The 16,615-nt window shown below is 36.0% G+C and overlaps 1 protein-coding gene across 2 annotated transcripts; it reads left to right on the top strand.

The window, feature by feature from the left end:
* The first annotated feature begins 10,204 nt into the window (after positions 1-10,204).
* On the top strand, positions 10,205-15,393 carry LOC107791032 (suppressor of mec-8 and unc-52 protein homolog 2). Of its 2 annotated transcripts, none has more exons than XM_016613021.2 (11): positions 10,205-10,353; positions 10,532-10,672; positions 11,146-11,195; positions 11,462-11,576; positions 11,973-12,021; positions 12,122-12,211; positions 12,851-12,919; positions 13,006-13,129; positions 13,684-14,024; positions 14,272-14,646; positions 14,939-15,393. In XM_016613021.2, the coding sequence occupies exons 1-11, from the start codon at positions 10,304-10,306 to the stop codon at positions 15,206-15,208; spliced, it is 1,674 nt and encodes a 557-aa protein (XP_016468507.1). In that variant the 5' UTR covers positions 10,205-10,303; the 3' UTR covers positions 15,209-15,393. The 2 variants fall into 2 exon arrangements, with proteins under 2 accessions (XP_016468507.1, XP_016468506.1); XM_016613020.2 differs by having other exon boundaries at positions 11,970-12,021.
* The last annotated feature ends 1,222 nt before the right edge of the window (positions 15,394-16,615 follow it).

Raw genomic sequence — 16,615 nt, 5'->3', positions numbered from 1 at the left:
CACCGCTGATCGACTGGTTTTACCGCAAATACGCCTTTGCCAAATTTAGGGGTTGATAATATTGAAAGGGCTTAACCACTCATTATAAGCGTTGCTATGGTATTTTGTTTGGCACGAGTGGAATATGATGTTGAATATGCAATTACAAGAATGAAACAAATTTTCATGTATTTGCACGTTCATAAAGTAATGATTACAATAATTGCTCATAATTACAACAGTATTGAAGGAAAGCGGTAAAAGAAAGCATTAAAGAAAAGAAACAAAGAGCCAAGTCAGTTTCATAGCAGAAAAGAGGTAAAGACATTAAATAAAGGCAATAAAGAAGCAGTAAAGTCACAAATAATATGAAATAGTAAAAGCCTTAAAGAGTCCCCAGCAGAGTCGCCATGCTGTTGCGCCCCCTTTTTCTAAAAGCATAATCGGGTTTATGACATTTGGGAGGACAACACGTTCCCTTTCGGGAATTGGGTTTTGGAGTTTGAAGAGTCGCCACCTAATGATTAAGTGCATTAGGACACTAAGAAAGGTTTGAGTTTGAAGAACCAGAGTTTGGGTAAGGGCTAGAAATTATCTCGAGAGGAAGGTGTTAGGAACCCTTCAAGATCCACTAGTGTGGTTCCTGGCCATATTATAATTGTGACTTCACATAATCAAGTAAGAAATTAAGGGCTCAAATAGGAGGGATTCGCATACAACATTGCAAATAAGTTGAAACTTGAGGAAAGGTAAAGAGGGCAGAAATTTTATGAAAGATTTAAACAATTCTAAAAAAAAAGACGAAAGCACGTAAAAGGGAGGGGGTCTGAGGTTTATGATTAATATGGATCACGTCAATGCAATACCCAGTAATCACTCCTCAGGAGAGGGGCTACATGAGGTATTAGCGCATCGGTCATCATATCTATATCTACCCTTCCCACCCTGTTAAGGTATTAAAGCGCGGGATAGTATCGTTACTTATTGCATGCTATTACCCGTCTCAATCCTATCAGTCCCGGAGGCATTAAGACTACTAGTCCTAAAGGGAAGGGAGTCGGGGCTTTTCAGAGTTTTAAAAGGATTAAAGTCTAGGTGACAAGCAAAAACACATAAACAGTTAGGGGGAAACAAATAGCAATTAAGGCTCACACTGGCCTCCTCACTTAAAAGAGCAAATATAGCATGACTTCAAACAGTGGTTTTGGTCTGAATTAAATTAAAGCATAGGATAGGCTGATTTATCACATATTTCTCAGATGAGGAGTCCGAATTAGCCTTGTCTGGATGTAGTTATCAAAAACTGACACAGTTAATTAATTACCTAATAATTTGCCTAAGTGAGACCTATAGGCATGACATCTAACAAAGCATACTGATTTTAAGGAAAAAAGGTTGCTGGTTATATAAACAAAAGATCTGCAAATTTTAACGACCTTATGACTAATTTTAGACTTATAGACGAAATAGACGAAGCTAGTTCAATTAATTACTCCTATAGGCATGATTTCTAAGCGTCATTGGTTTTAAACGATTACATAAATGTAAGAGTCCTATAGGCATGGTATCTAGAATGAAGTTGATTATTTATTAAACCTACGATTGTTTGCCTAACGGCATGTATATGCAGAAGTGCAGAAACCTAAGATCATGATTTCTATATGTAGAACTTATAGGCATAATTTCTAAAATGCAGAAGTGCAGAACTTATAGACATGATTTCTAAAATGCAGAAGTGCAGAACTTATAGACATAATTTCTAAAATGTAGGAGTGCAGAAAACCTATAGGCATGAGTTCTAAAGTGCAGAATGCAGAAATTATAAATAACCTATAGGCAAGTTTTCTACCCTTTGCATGCATTCATCCCCATCCCTTTCCACTACCCATCCCCAATAGTTATTACAAATTATTACAGACCCAAATGAATCAGAAAAGAAAAGTAAACTTACATCAAAAGTTCCAACTACATCCAAACAGCCTAATTCAGACTCAAAGTCCAACAATATGAGATAAACCAACTTCCAGGATCAGATTTCCAAAAGACTTTCTCACATTTGGGATGTGTTAAAGTTCCCAAAAGTCTCAAGGGCTCCGGGAAATACTTACACCCCAAACATATTGCAGAATTAAGATCATAGTGCAGTGTGAAAATGCCAGCCCTCAGATGTCCAAGTTCAGAGGGAACTCAAGGTCCCAAAGCAAGGCTAATAAGAGGGGGCAGAACTTAAGAATCTAAGAACAAGTGTAAGTGCATAGAGAGGAATCAGGGAGAGGCCATGGCAGGCTGGTGGTCATGCCCATCAATTGGGAATGCTGGCACACCCCTGACTAGCCTGTTAGCCAACTTAGGAGTTCAGATCCATCGTGGATCAGGTTATGGCCTGGGCAGCAATTATGATACTGCCAGACCAAGAACCTTAACTCAAACATATAGAAGGGAATAGGGGTAGGGATTCACAATAGAAACAGATGCAAAGAAAGCACATAATTAGCATAAATCATTGAACATGAACAGTAAAGTAAACAAGAAAGCTGGAATTGTAAAGTAAACACATAGGGGTGAGGCAGAAAACTAAATGAAAAACATACTAGCTTCAAGGGAAAAACAAGTAAGAAAACAGTAGTCTTTGAAAAGCCAAGTTGCAAGCAAAGCAGTTCCAAAAGGTCTCAAGCAAAGCAGAGTGTTGAATTCAAAACAGTATTTGCAAGTGTGCCAGTACTGAATTGGAAGACTAGTAGTGAAGGTGGTGTGAAGATGAAAATCGTAAAGTGTAAGGTGCAGTTCTAAGGTATTGAACTTAAAGTGTGGATGAAAGTATTGAATTGGAAGTGTGTTAAAAGTGCAGAAGGGCGGCCCCTTTTATAGTGTAGAGAAACAAGTAAGAAAGGCAAGGAAATATGATTGAAATCAGACTCCCTTTGGTTAAGGGATTTTGATTCCAATGGGTGAAAATTAGTTAAGGAAAGAAAATTTGATTAAAATCTTTCAAAGTAGCACAAAAAGGGTAAGTACATAGAAGTTATTTAAGGAAAACAATCAATGGTACACGGTTTGTGCCAAATATGGTAAGGGAATCAATTAAACAGCCATGAAACCAAAAATTACAAGTTCAATTTGAATGAACCAAGTCAAGAAGGGTAAAGGAGGTCCAATCGAAGAAAAAATCAGTGACAAATCATTAGCCTTATTAGAGGGATTTCAGAATCAATCACTTAGTTGGTGAAAACTTTTGAAAGAGAAATTTTTCTCATATATAAAGCACACAGATCAAACAAAAGAGTCATTAGATTACTTAGAAAAAGAATTAACACTGAAAGTCTCATAGCCACAAGCAAAAGGGATCCAAGTTCAATTACAGACTCACAGTGAGTCTGAAAGCCTAGGGTCCCAAAGTGGAACCCTAGTACCACTTGTCAAAGAAAACCCCGAAGACCTAGGGCCTTGAATAGAGTTAGACATAGAGGTGAGAAAACGAGGTCATTGAAAGAGGCTCAGAAGTCTTTTTCAAAGACTTATGAGAGACAAGCATACATAATAAAAGAACACTGATTCAAGGTCATGAGACCATGAGATGATGTGAGTTTTTAAACAACAGTAGAGAAAAATATGCTTAGTAGGAACACGAACAGAACTTAGTAAAGTGAGCAAAATCAAAGAACTCAACCATAAATACGTATAGCAAAGAGTAAAAAAAACAACACAAATTCATATGTGAGCATGAGAGTAACAACAAAGAACAGAAAAGTCTTGCATAACAGAAAAGAAACAAGAGAGCAAACTCAAGCATGGTAGAAAAGAAAGCATAGATAAACACACATGAAGAGACAACAGAAAGAATCAAAAATATTTGAAGAAACCTTTTCAGAAACCCTAAAATCGAATTTGAACGATTTTAAAGAGGAAATTTGGGGAAAACCTTTAAAATGTCCAGTAGAACACAAATACATCACAGATCTAAGAAAACAAACAAAGAAAGAACCTCGACTAGCTTAGGGTTATAGAGAAAACCCTAGAAATGAGAAAGGTCTTGAGGAAAGTCAGATCCTAAGTCGAAAAGACTCATATTGCTTGAAAATACCGGAAAATGGCCGAAGCCGCCATAGGTCTACAAATCTTGAGAGGATCTGAAGAGAGCCATCAAAGTCGGGCTTCAGAACCATGAGTAGCTTAGGTTTAATGGTGAGATAGGGTGAGCATAAGTCATCCATGGCCTGGAATACCATGGATTCCGGCGGAATCGTGGTAGAACGAGGTGGGAGACGACAAGGGTTTCGGAGAGGCTAGAGAGAGTTTGAGAGACGAAGAGGGTTTCAAAGGCAGCGTCTCAGATAGAATGAGCTAGGTTAAGGGGGTATTAGGAATTAAAAATGGAAAGGGGGAATCTCGGCCGTTGATCAAAATGATCAACGACCTAGATTAAAGGGGAGCCGGGTGGGTTTTAAATCGGGTCGTGGGTTGGGTTAAAATTGGAATTGGGCTGGTCTTGATTTGGGGCGGAATTGGGGTCAAATTGAGGCTAAAATTGAAAAGAAATAAGGTTGTAATTGAAATAGAAATGGGTTATGTGTTAAATAGCCCATTTCCCCTCTTATTTTTATAAAAGAGTAATAATGATTTTCAAAGTGAATTAAAAATACCGAACCATCAAATATTATATAAATATTAATCTTAAAATATTGGAAATAATTTTATAACTGTAAAATGTTGTTAACCGTAAAAATAGGCTATAATTGCAATTATATGCAATTTAGCTTTAAAAATACCAAATAAATTTGTACAAATATAAAAAAAATTAAATTAATTATATTTTGGTGTAAATATGAGAATAGAAATAAATTACTCACCAAAAGAATAATTTTGGGAATAATTATTGGATTTTGTACTACAAAATAGACAATAAATTAATTTTAAAATCTCTAAAAATTAGGGAAAAATACCAAAACTCTTCGTCATATTTATATATGCATGTACATGCTATTTTGAAAGTATTTTTTATATAAAAATATATAGAGAAAAAATTAGGTATCAACACTACCACCGTCATTCGCTTGACCAACACCATCAACCCGAGATGTTGAACACCTAAAAGCATTATCAACATCACTAATTAAATTTTAAAAAAACTATTAAAAATCTCTCATTTACATACCAACTTCAGAATTAGTAACATCGACAATCGTACCCTGTAGAGTAGTGTTTTATTGTAAATAAGGAGTTTTAGATTCAATAACAATATATGGTCGTGTCTGTGCAGGAATTTCTGATGGCAACGGAGCAGGCCCACACTTTTTAACATCATGAGATGGTTGCTTATTTTTTTTATGTTATGTAATGACGGTGATTTGATCAATTACATATGCATACAGTTCAAAGTTAGAATCCAACCCAAGATCATGCTCATTTACAAAAGGGGATGAAAAAAGTTAAAAAAGGTTAGTGAACGCAAATACATATAGTTAAATAAATAAAAAAGAAATAAAAATTGCATATGCAACATCTTATCACAACGCAAATCATCATTAACTTCGGTCATGCCTTGCTGTGACGTTATTCATATTGGCACCACTGACACCGCCTTCTCGACCAACCCTACCAAAACCAAACACTAAACATAAAAAAGTATAATGAAGAGTACTATTTTAAAAAAAAAAACAAAATTTGTGATTTACATACTAGAAGGCGCTTTGGGTGTGCTATCTCCAGTAACTACAGGATCCTTCCACTGTCGCCCCATTCAAACTGATCATAATCTTTATGCATCTCACCAAAGTAAGGATTATTATCCTGTTGCTTATGCTGAAAATGAGAAAATAACAATTTTATTATTATGTATATTACAAGAATACTATGTGCACTAAAAGTAAAGAATGGAATAATATCCTATAAGCATATATTGCATTTTTGAACAATATACTACAGAATTATATTATATAAAAGAGCAATATCGCTGAATTTCCCTCTGGTCTCATTGACTGCCTACCAATAGTTGCAAGCACCTCCTCAAACTTGGTCTCCACAAAAAGCTTCAAACCTTGTAACTCCTTTATTACCTCAGCATTTGTAGGCTTGGAATCACCTCCAGTAATTTTATGCATACTTGTTTCTTTGGCAATTGAGTGCCAAAAATCTGAAAGCTATCAGGTTAACTGTCTATGCAATCAGCTTCAATTTCAAAGTTTAGACCGCACACATCAAATAGTTGCTTCTCTGCATCAGTTAGGGTGTTGTTCTTTAGCTACTTATTAATGACACAAGTTAGAAATAGAAGTTATAATAAAGCATGGAAAGATAAACCAATATGGTATACATGTATACCAGTAGAGTATATCATTGCTCTGGGATATTGTTACAACTACTTGTAACTAAACTACTGCACCAAAACATTAAAAGATGCAATAAAAGTATGAGAAAATTAAAAGTATAAGTAGCAATAAAATTATAAGTGGCAGAAAAGATCCCTATTACCATATGATACCAATATGGTATACATGTATACCAATAGAGTATGTTATTGCTCTGGGATATTGCTACCTGTGACTAAACTACTGTACAAAAATATTAAAAAATGCAATAAAAGTATGAGAATTAAAAGTATAAGTAGCAATAAAAGTATAAGTAGCAGAAAAGATTCATATTACCATATGATACTAATATGGTATACATGTATACCAACAGAGTATATCATTGCTCTGGATATTGCTACAACTACCTGTGACTAAACTAATGTACCAAAACATTAAAAGATGTAATAAAATAATGAGAAAATTAATTGTTCGTATTGCAAGCTAAACATTCGCAAAGCAACTCGCTCATTCTGTATTTGACCTTTGACTATCCAATTCGGAATTCGTGGAAGGTTGTTTCCAATATGATCAACAAAGTGACCATCCAAACTTGTGCAGCATTCATACAACCAAATTTGTAAAGCCAACGGGAAGCCACCGAGTCTATTAAAAGAAGGCTTATCTTGAAACTTGTTGGAACACAAGTCGATTGTGGCGTTATAAACATCTATACCCCAGGAATAACTATTAAAATCACCGGACTTAACCAAGTCAATGTAAGATCGTAAAATAACCATTGTTTTGAGTAGAGAAAGCAAGAAGTTGTTCATAAAATAAAGAACTGCTATCTTCAACACATCATCATTTATCTTCTATTTCTTCTTCGTAAAATAGTCTACTAGTTTGACCAATGTTGTAGATGTTGTCCCAAAATATTTTGAAATCAATCTATTCTCTGGTACGCTCTCTGTACCTGTATCACCCTTATATTTCATCTCAATAACGAGTGCAAATTCACCCAAACCAAAGTGCAACCTAAAATCATTCACTAGAAACTGCATCTCATTTTTCACCTCATGATGTACTTCTCTAATAAGTAAATGGTGCATAACCCGAATCTGTACAGTAACTGGTGGCAGATCAAAAAAATATCCAAAGCATGTTTTCTTAAACATTCGAAGTTGCGTCTTTGTTAAATTCTCTTTCAACAGACGAATGGCATTGCAGTTGGTATCCAATCTACCTTTGGTTTATAATCTTTGTCCATAGATACAAGGAAATCCCAACACCGCAAAACATGTTCGTATAAATAAGTTTAGAAATATAATTCACTTAAAAATGCAACTAAAACAACCAAAAATGATATAACTACCATATGATACCAATATGATATATAACTATACCAACATGGTATACAGTTCTACTCGCTAATTCCCGACAACTATAAATGACTATACTACTATTACATAACAGACATGTATAAAGAGAAAAATAAAAAAGGTATGCAGCTAAGTATTTTTAAGATACTGTACGATACTACTATTATTAAAGGAAAAATAAATAGTGTACCAATTAAATGCAGCCAATACAACCAAAAAAGGATCCAAAAGCATATGACACCAATATATCAAAATGACCGGCTATACTAACATGGTATATAGTTGTACGGGGTTGTTCCAACAACTGCCTATAACTATAAAAACTATTGCATACATATACTCTATGTCCATAGGCACAAGGGAATCTCAACAATGCAAAACATGAGCATATAAATAATTTTAGAAATAGAATTCACTTAAAAATATAGCTAAAACAAGCAAAAAAATGTTACAACTACCATATGATACCAATATGACATATAATTATACCAACATATTATATAGTTCTACTGGTTAATTCCCGCCAACTATGTATGACTATTCTACTATTACATAACACATATGAATAAAGTGAAAAATCAAAAAATAGTGTACCACATATTAATATAATATACTATTTTAAGATATTGTACGGTACTACTACTATTATTAAAGAAAAATCAGATAGCGTGCCAATTAAAGGAAGTTAATACTGCCAAAAAGGTATAATAGCAATACAGTATATAGCTATACCAACAGGGTATATAGTTATATGGGGTCGTTCCCGCAACTGAGGTTCCAACAAACATATGATACCAATGTATTATATAGCTATACTAACCAGGTATACAATTGTATGAGTTCATTTCCAGTTTCCACAACTAAGTATAACTATAATATAATATAAAAGTATACTAGGAAATCAAAAAATAACAATGTGCTATATATTCAAAAGCACATATCCTAATTTTAAGAAAATTACCTTCTTGGATGCGACACCAATCTTTTTCTTCTTTACTTAAGAACCATCACTACAATCAACATCGATTGGTTGAGTCTCTATTTCAGGCATGGATTCACGTTAGCTTTCCCCTAACTCAGAATCCTCAACAACTTTAGCTTTTCCCTTATCATTCACCGCAATACCAGCTATGACTAGTTCAGAATTTATTTTGGGTAATTACTGACAGGGAGTTTCATCAACTGACGAAGCATCAATATTGTTGCCTTGCCCCCTTCTAATTCTATATTTTCAATTACGTTTTCAACACGCATACTGCTGGGTTAGGACTAAACACCGCCAGAGAATCAGAAAATAATAAAAAATTAGGACCGGGCATGACTGAGGAACATATTCAGCAGCTACTTGGGTTGAAGAATAATGTGTGTGCACGACGCCACCATCTATGCGAACAATGCTTCCGACCCATAGTGAAAACAATAACTCACACACATTGATTCACAAAAGTACAAAGAAAAACACAAACATTCTATGATTTTGAAAATTACTTTCACTAAAATGTACTTTCACATCCAAAAATTTCCCTCAAAAATTACTATTAGACGAAGAGATGGAACAAAATCTAAAGAAAAATGCAAAAATAGAATCAGTAAATGCTGGGTGAAATATGGGTTCCCATGATTTGGCTATGGAGGTTTTGAAACTAAGTCTATAGCGATAAAGGATGAAGACAAATTAAATGAGGCATTAAATGATGGTGGGTTTGAGAATTCGCTAATTGTGTGGGCTGCTAGGTGAAATAGCTTGAGCTGGGTATGAGAATCTGCTAATGGGTGGGCCGCAAAAATAGTCTGGATTGCATGGATATGAAAAACAAATAGTTTAGGCTTGAGTATTAAAAAGTAAATAGTTTGGGCTTAAAATGTTTAAAACTAAGATTTTCACTTCATGCAAATCAGTTAAAATAGCACAATATAGCCATTTTTCGGACTGGTCATTCAAAAATAGCCACGGTTTACGAAGTCAATGAAAAATAACCACTATTTTGCTGCAACAGAGATCGGTCCCGCATAATATACGGGAGTTCGGTGCATCTGTGTACGAACTCCAGCATATTATGCTGGACCGATATACTTTGCTGACTCCTGTATAATATACGGAAGACTGGAGCACCGGTGCTCCAAACTCCAGTATATTATACTGGACATTTATACTTGCTGGAACTCCAGTATATTATGCTGGAGTTCTAGTGTACTTATGCTGGAACTCCAACATATTATGCGGGAGTTCCAGCATAGTTATCCTGGAACTCCCGTATAATATGCTGGAGTTCAAGCATACTTATGCTGGAACTCCAGTATAATATACGGGCGTATTTTCCGGGGTTTTAAACAGTGTTTTCGCTCAGATTTATCTTTACATGAAAAGTGGCTAAATTTTAATTACTTTTGAAACTGGGCTATTTTTGAATGATCAGTTGTAAATCTGGCTATTTTTAAATTTCTCCCTGCAAATCACCCTCCTTGTGGCCCAAATGTGAAATCCATTAAAAGCCTTTTACACTGTTCGGGTAGGCCCATATTTTAATGACGCTTATACAGAAGCTGAAGGTTGTTTTTGTCTTTTCAATTCTTTACCAATCTATAGGCTCTATAGTCATCGTCTTCCTCCTCGCTCTTCGCCCTAATCTGCAATTTGGGGAATAAGCTTTCAAAACCATGTCTTCCTCCAAACGAAATCACAAGGAAAAGATAATTCGTCACAAGAAGTTCGTTTTCCATTCTCTGATATCCATTTTTTTTTTAAATTTAACTTTTCTTCATTTCTTCTATTATTATGGCGTTGTGTGAGTTTTTGTAAAAATCTCAATTGAATTTGGAACTGTGGAATTTGAATAGCTCCATAATTTGGTAACTATTGCTGAAAAGTGAGAAGTTTTATTACAGAGAAGAGAAGGCGGAAGAACCGGAACTACCAAAGTACAGAGACAGAGCTAAAGAAAGGAGAGAAGACCAAAATCCGGATTATGAACTCACTGAATTGGGTGCTTTTCATGCTGTCGCTCCTCCCGGCAATGTTGATCTTCTGTAATATCTCTCAACTCCCTTTTTTCTTTTTTGTATATTCCTTTTTGTTTTTCCAGCTCTTTATTTGAGAGCTAGCTATATAGGGGCCTTGCCCTGCACACGAAGTGCTTCGGTGCTAGTGCAGGGTAGGGGGAAGAACTTCCTTCACCCGGTGTTTACACCAAAGTATTCTAATTTAGTATGGTTAAGTAATAAATTAAGGCGAAAATATGTATTATTAGAGTGTATATGAAGACACGTGTCATGTATTTATTGAATTGGTGCAAACACTGGACGCAAGGAAATTTTTTAGGCAAAAATGGTGCGCAACCTTGCCATCAGTTTTCTGCAAAGAGTATGTTTCCGTGCCTTGAACTTGTGACCTAGGTCACCAAAGGAGCAACATTAGAAGTTGCTGTAGTTTTTGCCTTGGATATAGTTGACGGTAAAAGAGTATTTTCATACACATTTCATGTTTTAAAACTTGTTGGCAGGTCTGCTGATGCTCACAAATTATCTATTGAGAAGAGCAAGTATCTTGGAGGTTAGTCTGCCTGCTAAACTGCTGTTTCTATACAATACGTAAAGAGTATTTCTGATTTTCCAGCTTGCTTTTGGAATTAAGAAGATATTATAGAACAGCTAACTTAAAGAAGAGAGTTTCCTCGTGTTATTATGGAAGGGTATATTTCTAATTGTATGCCCAAACGAGTTGGCTTATTTTCAGCTCGGTTTTCTTGATATATGTTCTAATTGATTTAGCTGTTCTGTTCAGCTGACCAACCGTTTTTTTGACTGATCGTGTATCAGGTGATGTGGAACACACACATTTGGTTAAAGGGTTAGATTATGCTTTACTTCACAAAGTGAGAAGTGAAATAGATAAGAAGCCAGATGCTGGAGATGAGTATGAGGGAAAACCTAGGTAACTACTGATTGCTTTGTCGCTTAACTGGATGCAAGATTCCTTGACTTTAAAATTAAGGCATAAGCAACTGACAGTCTAAGGGCCTGTCAATTTGTCTGGAATGGTTGATGCAATTTTGAGCTAATAAAGTTGATCCATGTGTAGTTTCCATGCGTAAGACAATAGTTTCAGATACGAGGTTTTTTTGTAGATGTTCCTATAGGTTTTCCTTGCATTACCCTTGATTTATGACCACTATCATGAGATGCTTGTGTGACTTGATAACATCTTTTTGTTTATTTATGAACTAACAAGCATTTTTTGTGAAATGTTTTTTTCTATACCATGTCTAAGAAGCAATTGGTCCGGATAATGTTCTGTTTAATTATTCCATTCCATCTCTTTTGCTAGCAGAGCATCAAAGGAAGATCAGCAGATGTCATTCCGTACTGCAACTGCCAAGGTGCATTAGCTCTTTAATTGCTTCAGAGTCTCGAATATCTATAGTTGTTGCTAGGTGTTATTATGTTTCAATAGAGTGATTGGTAAGCTTTGGGTTGCAGTCAGTATACCAATGGATGATCAAGCCTCAGACTGTTATAAAGACCAATGAAATGTTTCTTCCTGGACGGATGTCTTTTATTTTTAATATGGTATGTTTCTCTTTTTTACTTCCTCTCCTCTTATTTGTGTGATTCCAGGATTCTATTTGCCCGAGAAGGGATCATTTTCGCAGACCACTGATTGAGTTTTCTTATACTGCTTTGTGCCCTAAGATCTTTTTCATATGGCGGTTGGACATGATAATAGTAAAAGAAATTTTGTGCTTGTGGTAGCTAGCTGAGAAGCTTGATAAGTTCTTTATTCAATCATAGTTATTGTTTTGCAAAAGGGTGCAGCCATTTTATCCATACAGCTCCTCTTTACCCACCCCGCTTTCCCAAGTAAAAGAAGGGAAAATGCTGTAGGGAAATTAGAGTTTGTTTCTTATGGCTGGGATGTACTGTCTTGTCCTTGTCAAGTATATGCTGAAGGTCTTTTCTTTCTTTGTTTGTGTGTTTGCGTGTGTGTGTGTGTGTGTGGGGGGGGGGGGGGGTTGTTGGGAGTTAAATGCTAAAATCATTGAAGTAGCATCATTTTAATGCTAAAATACATGGTGAACAGATGTGTAATCTGCATGGTGAAAAAGTTGTGAACTATTCTGTTATTTTAATGCTTGCATTTACTGTGAGAGTTTTTTCTTTCGTGGTCTCTTTTTCTTCTCATGCTTATGGTTCATGTTTGTCTGGCAGGAGAGTGGATACAACACTGATATTCCGACCACTCTACACAGGAGCAAAGCTGACTGTCCAGTCCCTGAGGTGTTTCTTTTTTCCCCATATTCCACTGCTGTCAGGCAATGACTTACTTTTCCATCTAAATGGGTTACCTCACCTCTTTTTTGCAGGAAATGGTTACAGTCAGTGTTGATGGTTCTGTTCTAGACCGAATAGCTAAAATCATGTCCTATCTCCGCCTTGGATCATCAGGAAAAGTTCTCAAGAAGAAGAAGAAGGAAAAAGATGGCAAAGGTGCTTAGCATTCATGCCTCTTAACCTTTACTTGTATTTTCTGAACATTTGCTCATAGTCTGAATGTGATGTAGATTCTCATATATCCAATTTATTTGGTGAAAACCTTTTCTCTGATTTCTGATTGGTGCCGCTGCATGCTTTTGGTATATCTATTATATTCTTGCTCACAAAAGTGAATTTGGGCCTGGTTTCCTATAAAGAAGTAGAATGTTTGTAGGCGGGATAGAATGTTGCTTTATTCATCTTTGATTACTAGGGCACAGGGTAAAAATTAGAGGAATGTCATGTGGGGCACAACGGTAGTTGATTACTAGATATGTAGGTATATTATTCCGTATTTCCATGGAGATTAAACAAAATCATTTGGTTCGCTGGAGTCTATTATGTGTTTCTCGGAAGTGAATTTGGGCTTTTGGGGTCTCCTATTCATTGGTAAAGGGCAGGGCTTTGTACTTTTGGCTTTTGGGGGGTTTTGTTATCTCTTCTCTTAATTGATGAAGGGATGTGCTTCCGGTTCCCTTGTTCTGACAATAATTTTTAATATTGTGCAGGGAAGACTGTTATATCCAATGGTTACGACGAAGTATCGAAGTCTGATGCATCAAAGAGCCAAAATGATACAGAAACTGTGCCTCAATCTGCACCGCTTCCTAAAAAGAACCATTTAGAAAGAAAAGAGAATCAGGGACCTGCTGTAGCTAGAGTTGAAGAGGAAGATATCTTTGTAGGGGAAGGTGTTGACTACTCTATTCCTGCTGGAGATATGGGTCAAAGCCCTGTATCGGAGGATATGGAAGAATCTCCTCGAAACAAAGAGAGGACCTCATATTTCAGTGAACCTGCCTATGGCCCAGTCCCGCCATCTGAGCCTTCTCATGATTGGCAACAGGCGGTGAGTCAGTTTTGAGTCTTAGAGCATAATTAGACCTTTCCTGTTAAAAAGGCTTCGTAATATTTGCTAACAAAATTTGCATGCTTCAATCTTTGTTCTGCATTTCTCTGAAGAAAAGATGAAGTTGGATGCTGTCGTCATATTTGTCCAGCATCGACTTTCCTGTAATTACTACCTTAATTAGATGGCTCTATGTGTTGCAACTGATATTCATCTTTTGATTGTTGAATCTGTTTGTTCTGTCCAGAATGGATATGATGCTATGCAAGCACAAGCACTAGCTGGTGTTTACCAACCAGAATGGCAAGATTATCAGTATTCTGAGCAGCTGGCTTATCCCGAGCAATATCTCCAGCAGAATTATGATATGCAAGCTGATGATGGTGTTCTACAGGATCCACGATTTATGAGTCAAGAGGAAAAGGATAGAGGGCTAGGTTCAGTATTCAAGAGGGATGATCAAAGGCTTCAACAGCTGAGAGAGAGAGATGCCAGAGAGAAGGATCCTAATTTCATTTCTGAAAGCTATTCTGAGTGCTATCCTGGTTACCAAGAGTACAATCGTGAGATTGTTGACAGTGATGATGAAGCTGATTTGTCAAAAATGGACATGGGTGGACGTGTAAGTGATGTTCTATTCTTGCTGAAGATCAAGTCCATTAATTTTGCACGTCATTCCTTGGTTTACCCCTTCCGCCACCTTTTGAACCTACATTATGTGTTAAAAATTTTGATCAGTGTAAAGGGTAAGAATTTATTGCCTCACAAGCCTGAAAATTGTTGGCGCTTCTTAGTTGTATCTGCTTGATCAATAACACTTGTCAGAGAAATCAACTGCAACTTAACGTGGTGGTGTCAGTCAGAAACCTCTGTTGTGATGGATAGTATTTGATAAAAGATTAATCTTTCTACAGGCAAAGGGTCGGCTTCACCGATGGGACTTTGAGACAGAGGAGGAGTGGGCAACGTACAATGAGCAGAAGGAAGCAATGCCAAAAGCTGCATTCCAGTTTGGAGTGAAAATGCAGGATGGTAGGAAGACCAGGAAACAAAACAAAGAGCAGAAACTTACCAATGAGCTGCATAAGATAAACAAAATACTCACCAGAAAGAAGACGGAGAAGGAGAAAGGTGAAATGCTTGAGGACGGTGAAATACAACCTGGAAAGAAGCTGCGTGTATAAACAGAGGAAACTTATGATTTTTTTTCTGTCTTTGACTTTTAGATCTTCTTCCATACTGTGTTCAGAATATTGTGAATTTGAAACGATCTCTCGTCCTTAGATAAAAGCTGGTCTTAGTTTCATGAAGACCTTAATGTACCTGTGATACAATGATACCTGTAATCCTAAGCTTCTTTTTATTTTAATTATTTAGTATTCGATATCCACTGCCCCCCCCCCCCCTCCTCCTCCGCCGCTGCCAGCCAATCCAGCTTTGCGGGGGAAGCGCTCCCTACCATCAATTTCTCCATTTTGAGGGCTTGAACCCGAGTAACCCTAAGCTTTGAAGTACCAATAAGCCAATAACTCAAATCTTTCAGCAAAGACGGAAATAAATAGTTTTTCAAGTTCACCATTCTTTTCTTGGGAATACAATATGAGATGAATTTTTTCCGAGAAATGTATTTTATTTGAAGAATTAGTTTTAACGTAGAGTAAAGAAAGTAAAGGATGGTCTCGAAAAGGCACATTATTTCTTCGAAGTTAAGATCGAATCATTACAGTTAAGTTTTGGAAGCTGTAACGTACTGTCTCATTTTAGATTTATGCATTCTTAATTTATGATGCAAAAGGATTTATCATTTTCCTAAATGTCTTTGGCTTTATTTTGATATTTTTAGTCTCTATTTTGTGTTTGCAATAATAAAAACCTTGGCATCGTGAGGAGGTTAAAGCAAAACATTTAACTATATGTTATATAAAACAATAAAAGAAGAAGAGAAATAGAGAGAGAATTCTTATTGGTTTGAGATCAATTACAATGAGATAAAACCTCTCTATTTATATGAGAAAAGTTACTTAGCCACAAAGTAACAAATTCTAGAAACTCTCTAAAAGATAGACATACACCTTAAATACAATTCTATTTATAACGCTTCTCCTTGAATGTCTATTCAACAGATAATGTGTCTCGTTAAAACCTTAACTAAAATAAAACCCAGTGGGAAAAAAAATTCTAGTGAAAGAAAAAGAGTACACATGTTTAGAAATACATCTTTTGGTTGCCTCCTTAAAAACCTTTCAAGGAAAACCCAATGGAACAAAATCTAATAAAGAAAAAAGAGTACAACGCGTATTAACTTCCCCTAATGAGAGCATCAATTCATATCTTTGAGCCTGAGCATCCCAATCTTATACACTAGCTTCTTGAAGGTTGACGTCGATAGAGATTTGGTGCAAATTAGCCATATTATTAATTGAACGAATCTGTTGCACATTGATATCACCATTCTTTTGAAGATCATTCGTCTGAAAAAGAACTTAGTGAAATGTGCTTTATTCTGTCTCCTCCGATATATCCTTCTTTCAATTGAGATAAGCAAGCAGTATTGTCTTCAATGTTATTGGAATCTTCTTTTCAAAGAAAAG

The sequence above is a fragment of the Nicotiana tabacum genome, chromosome 18 (genome assembly GCF_000715075.1).
Source record: "Nicotiana tabacum cultivar K326 chromosome 18, ASM71507v2, whole genome shotgun sequence".
Taxonomy (NCBI): domain Eukaryota; kingdom Viridiplantae; phylum Streptophyta; class Magnoliopsida; order Solanales; family Solanaceae; genus Nicotiana; species Nicotiana tabacum.
This window is presented reverse-complemented; position numbering and strand designations above follow the sequence as displayed.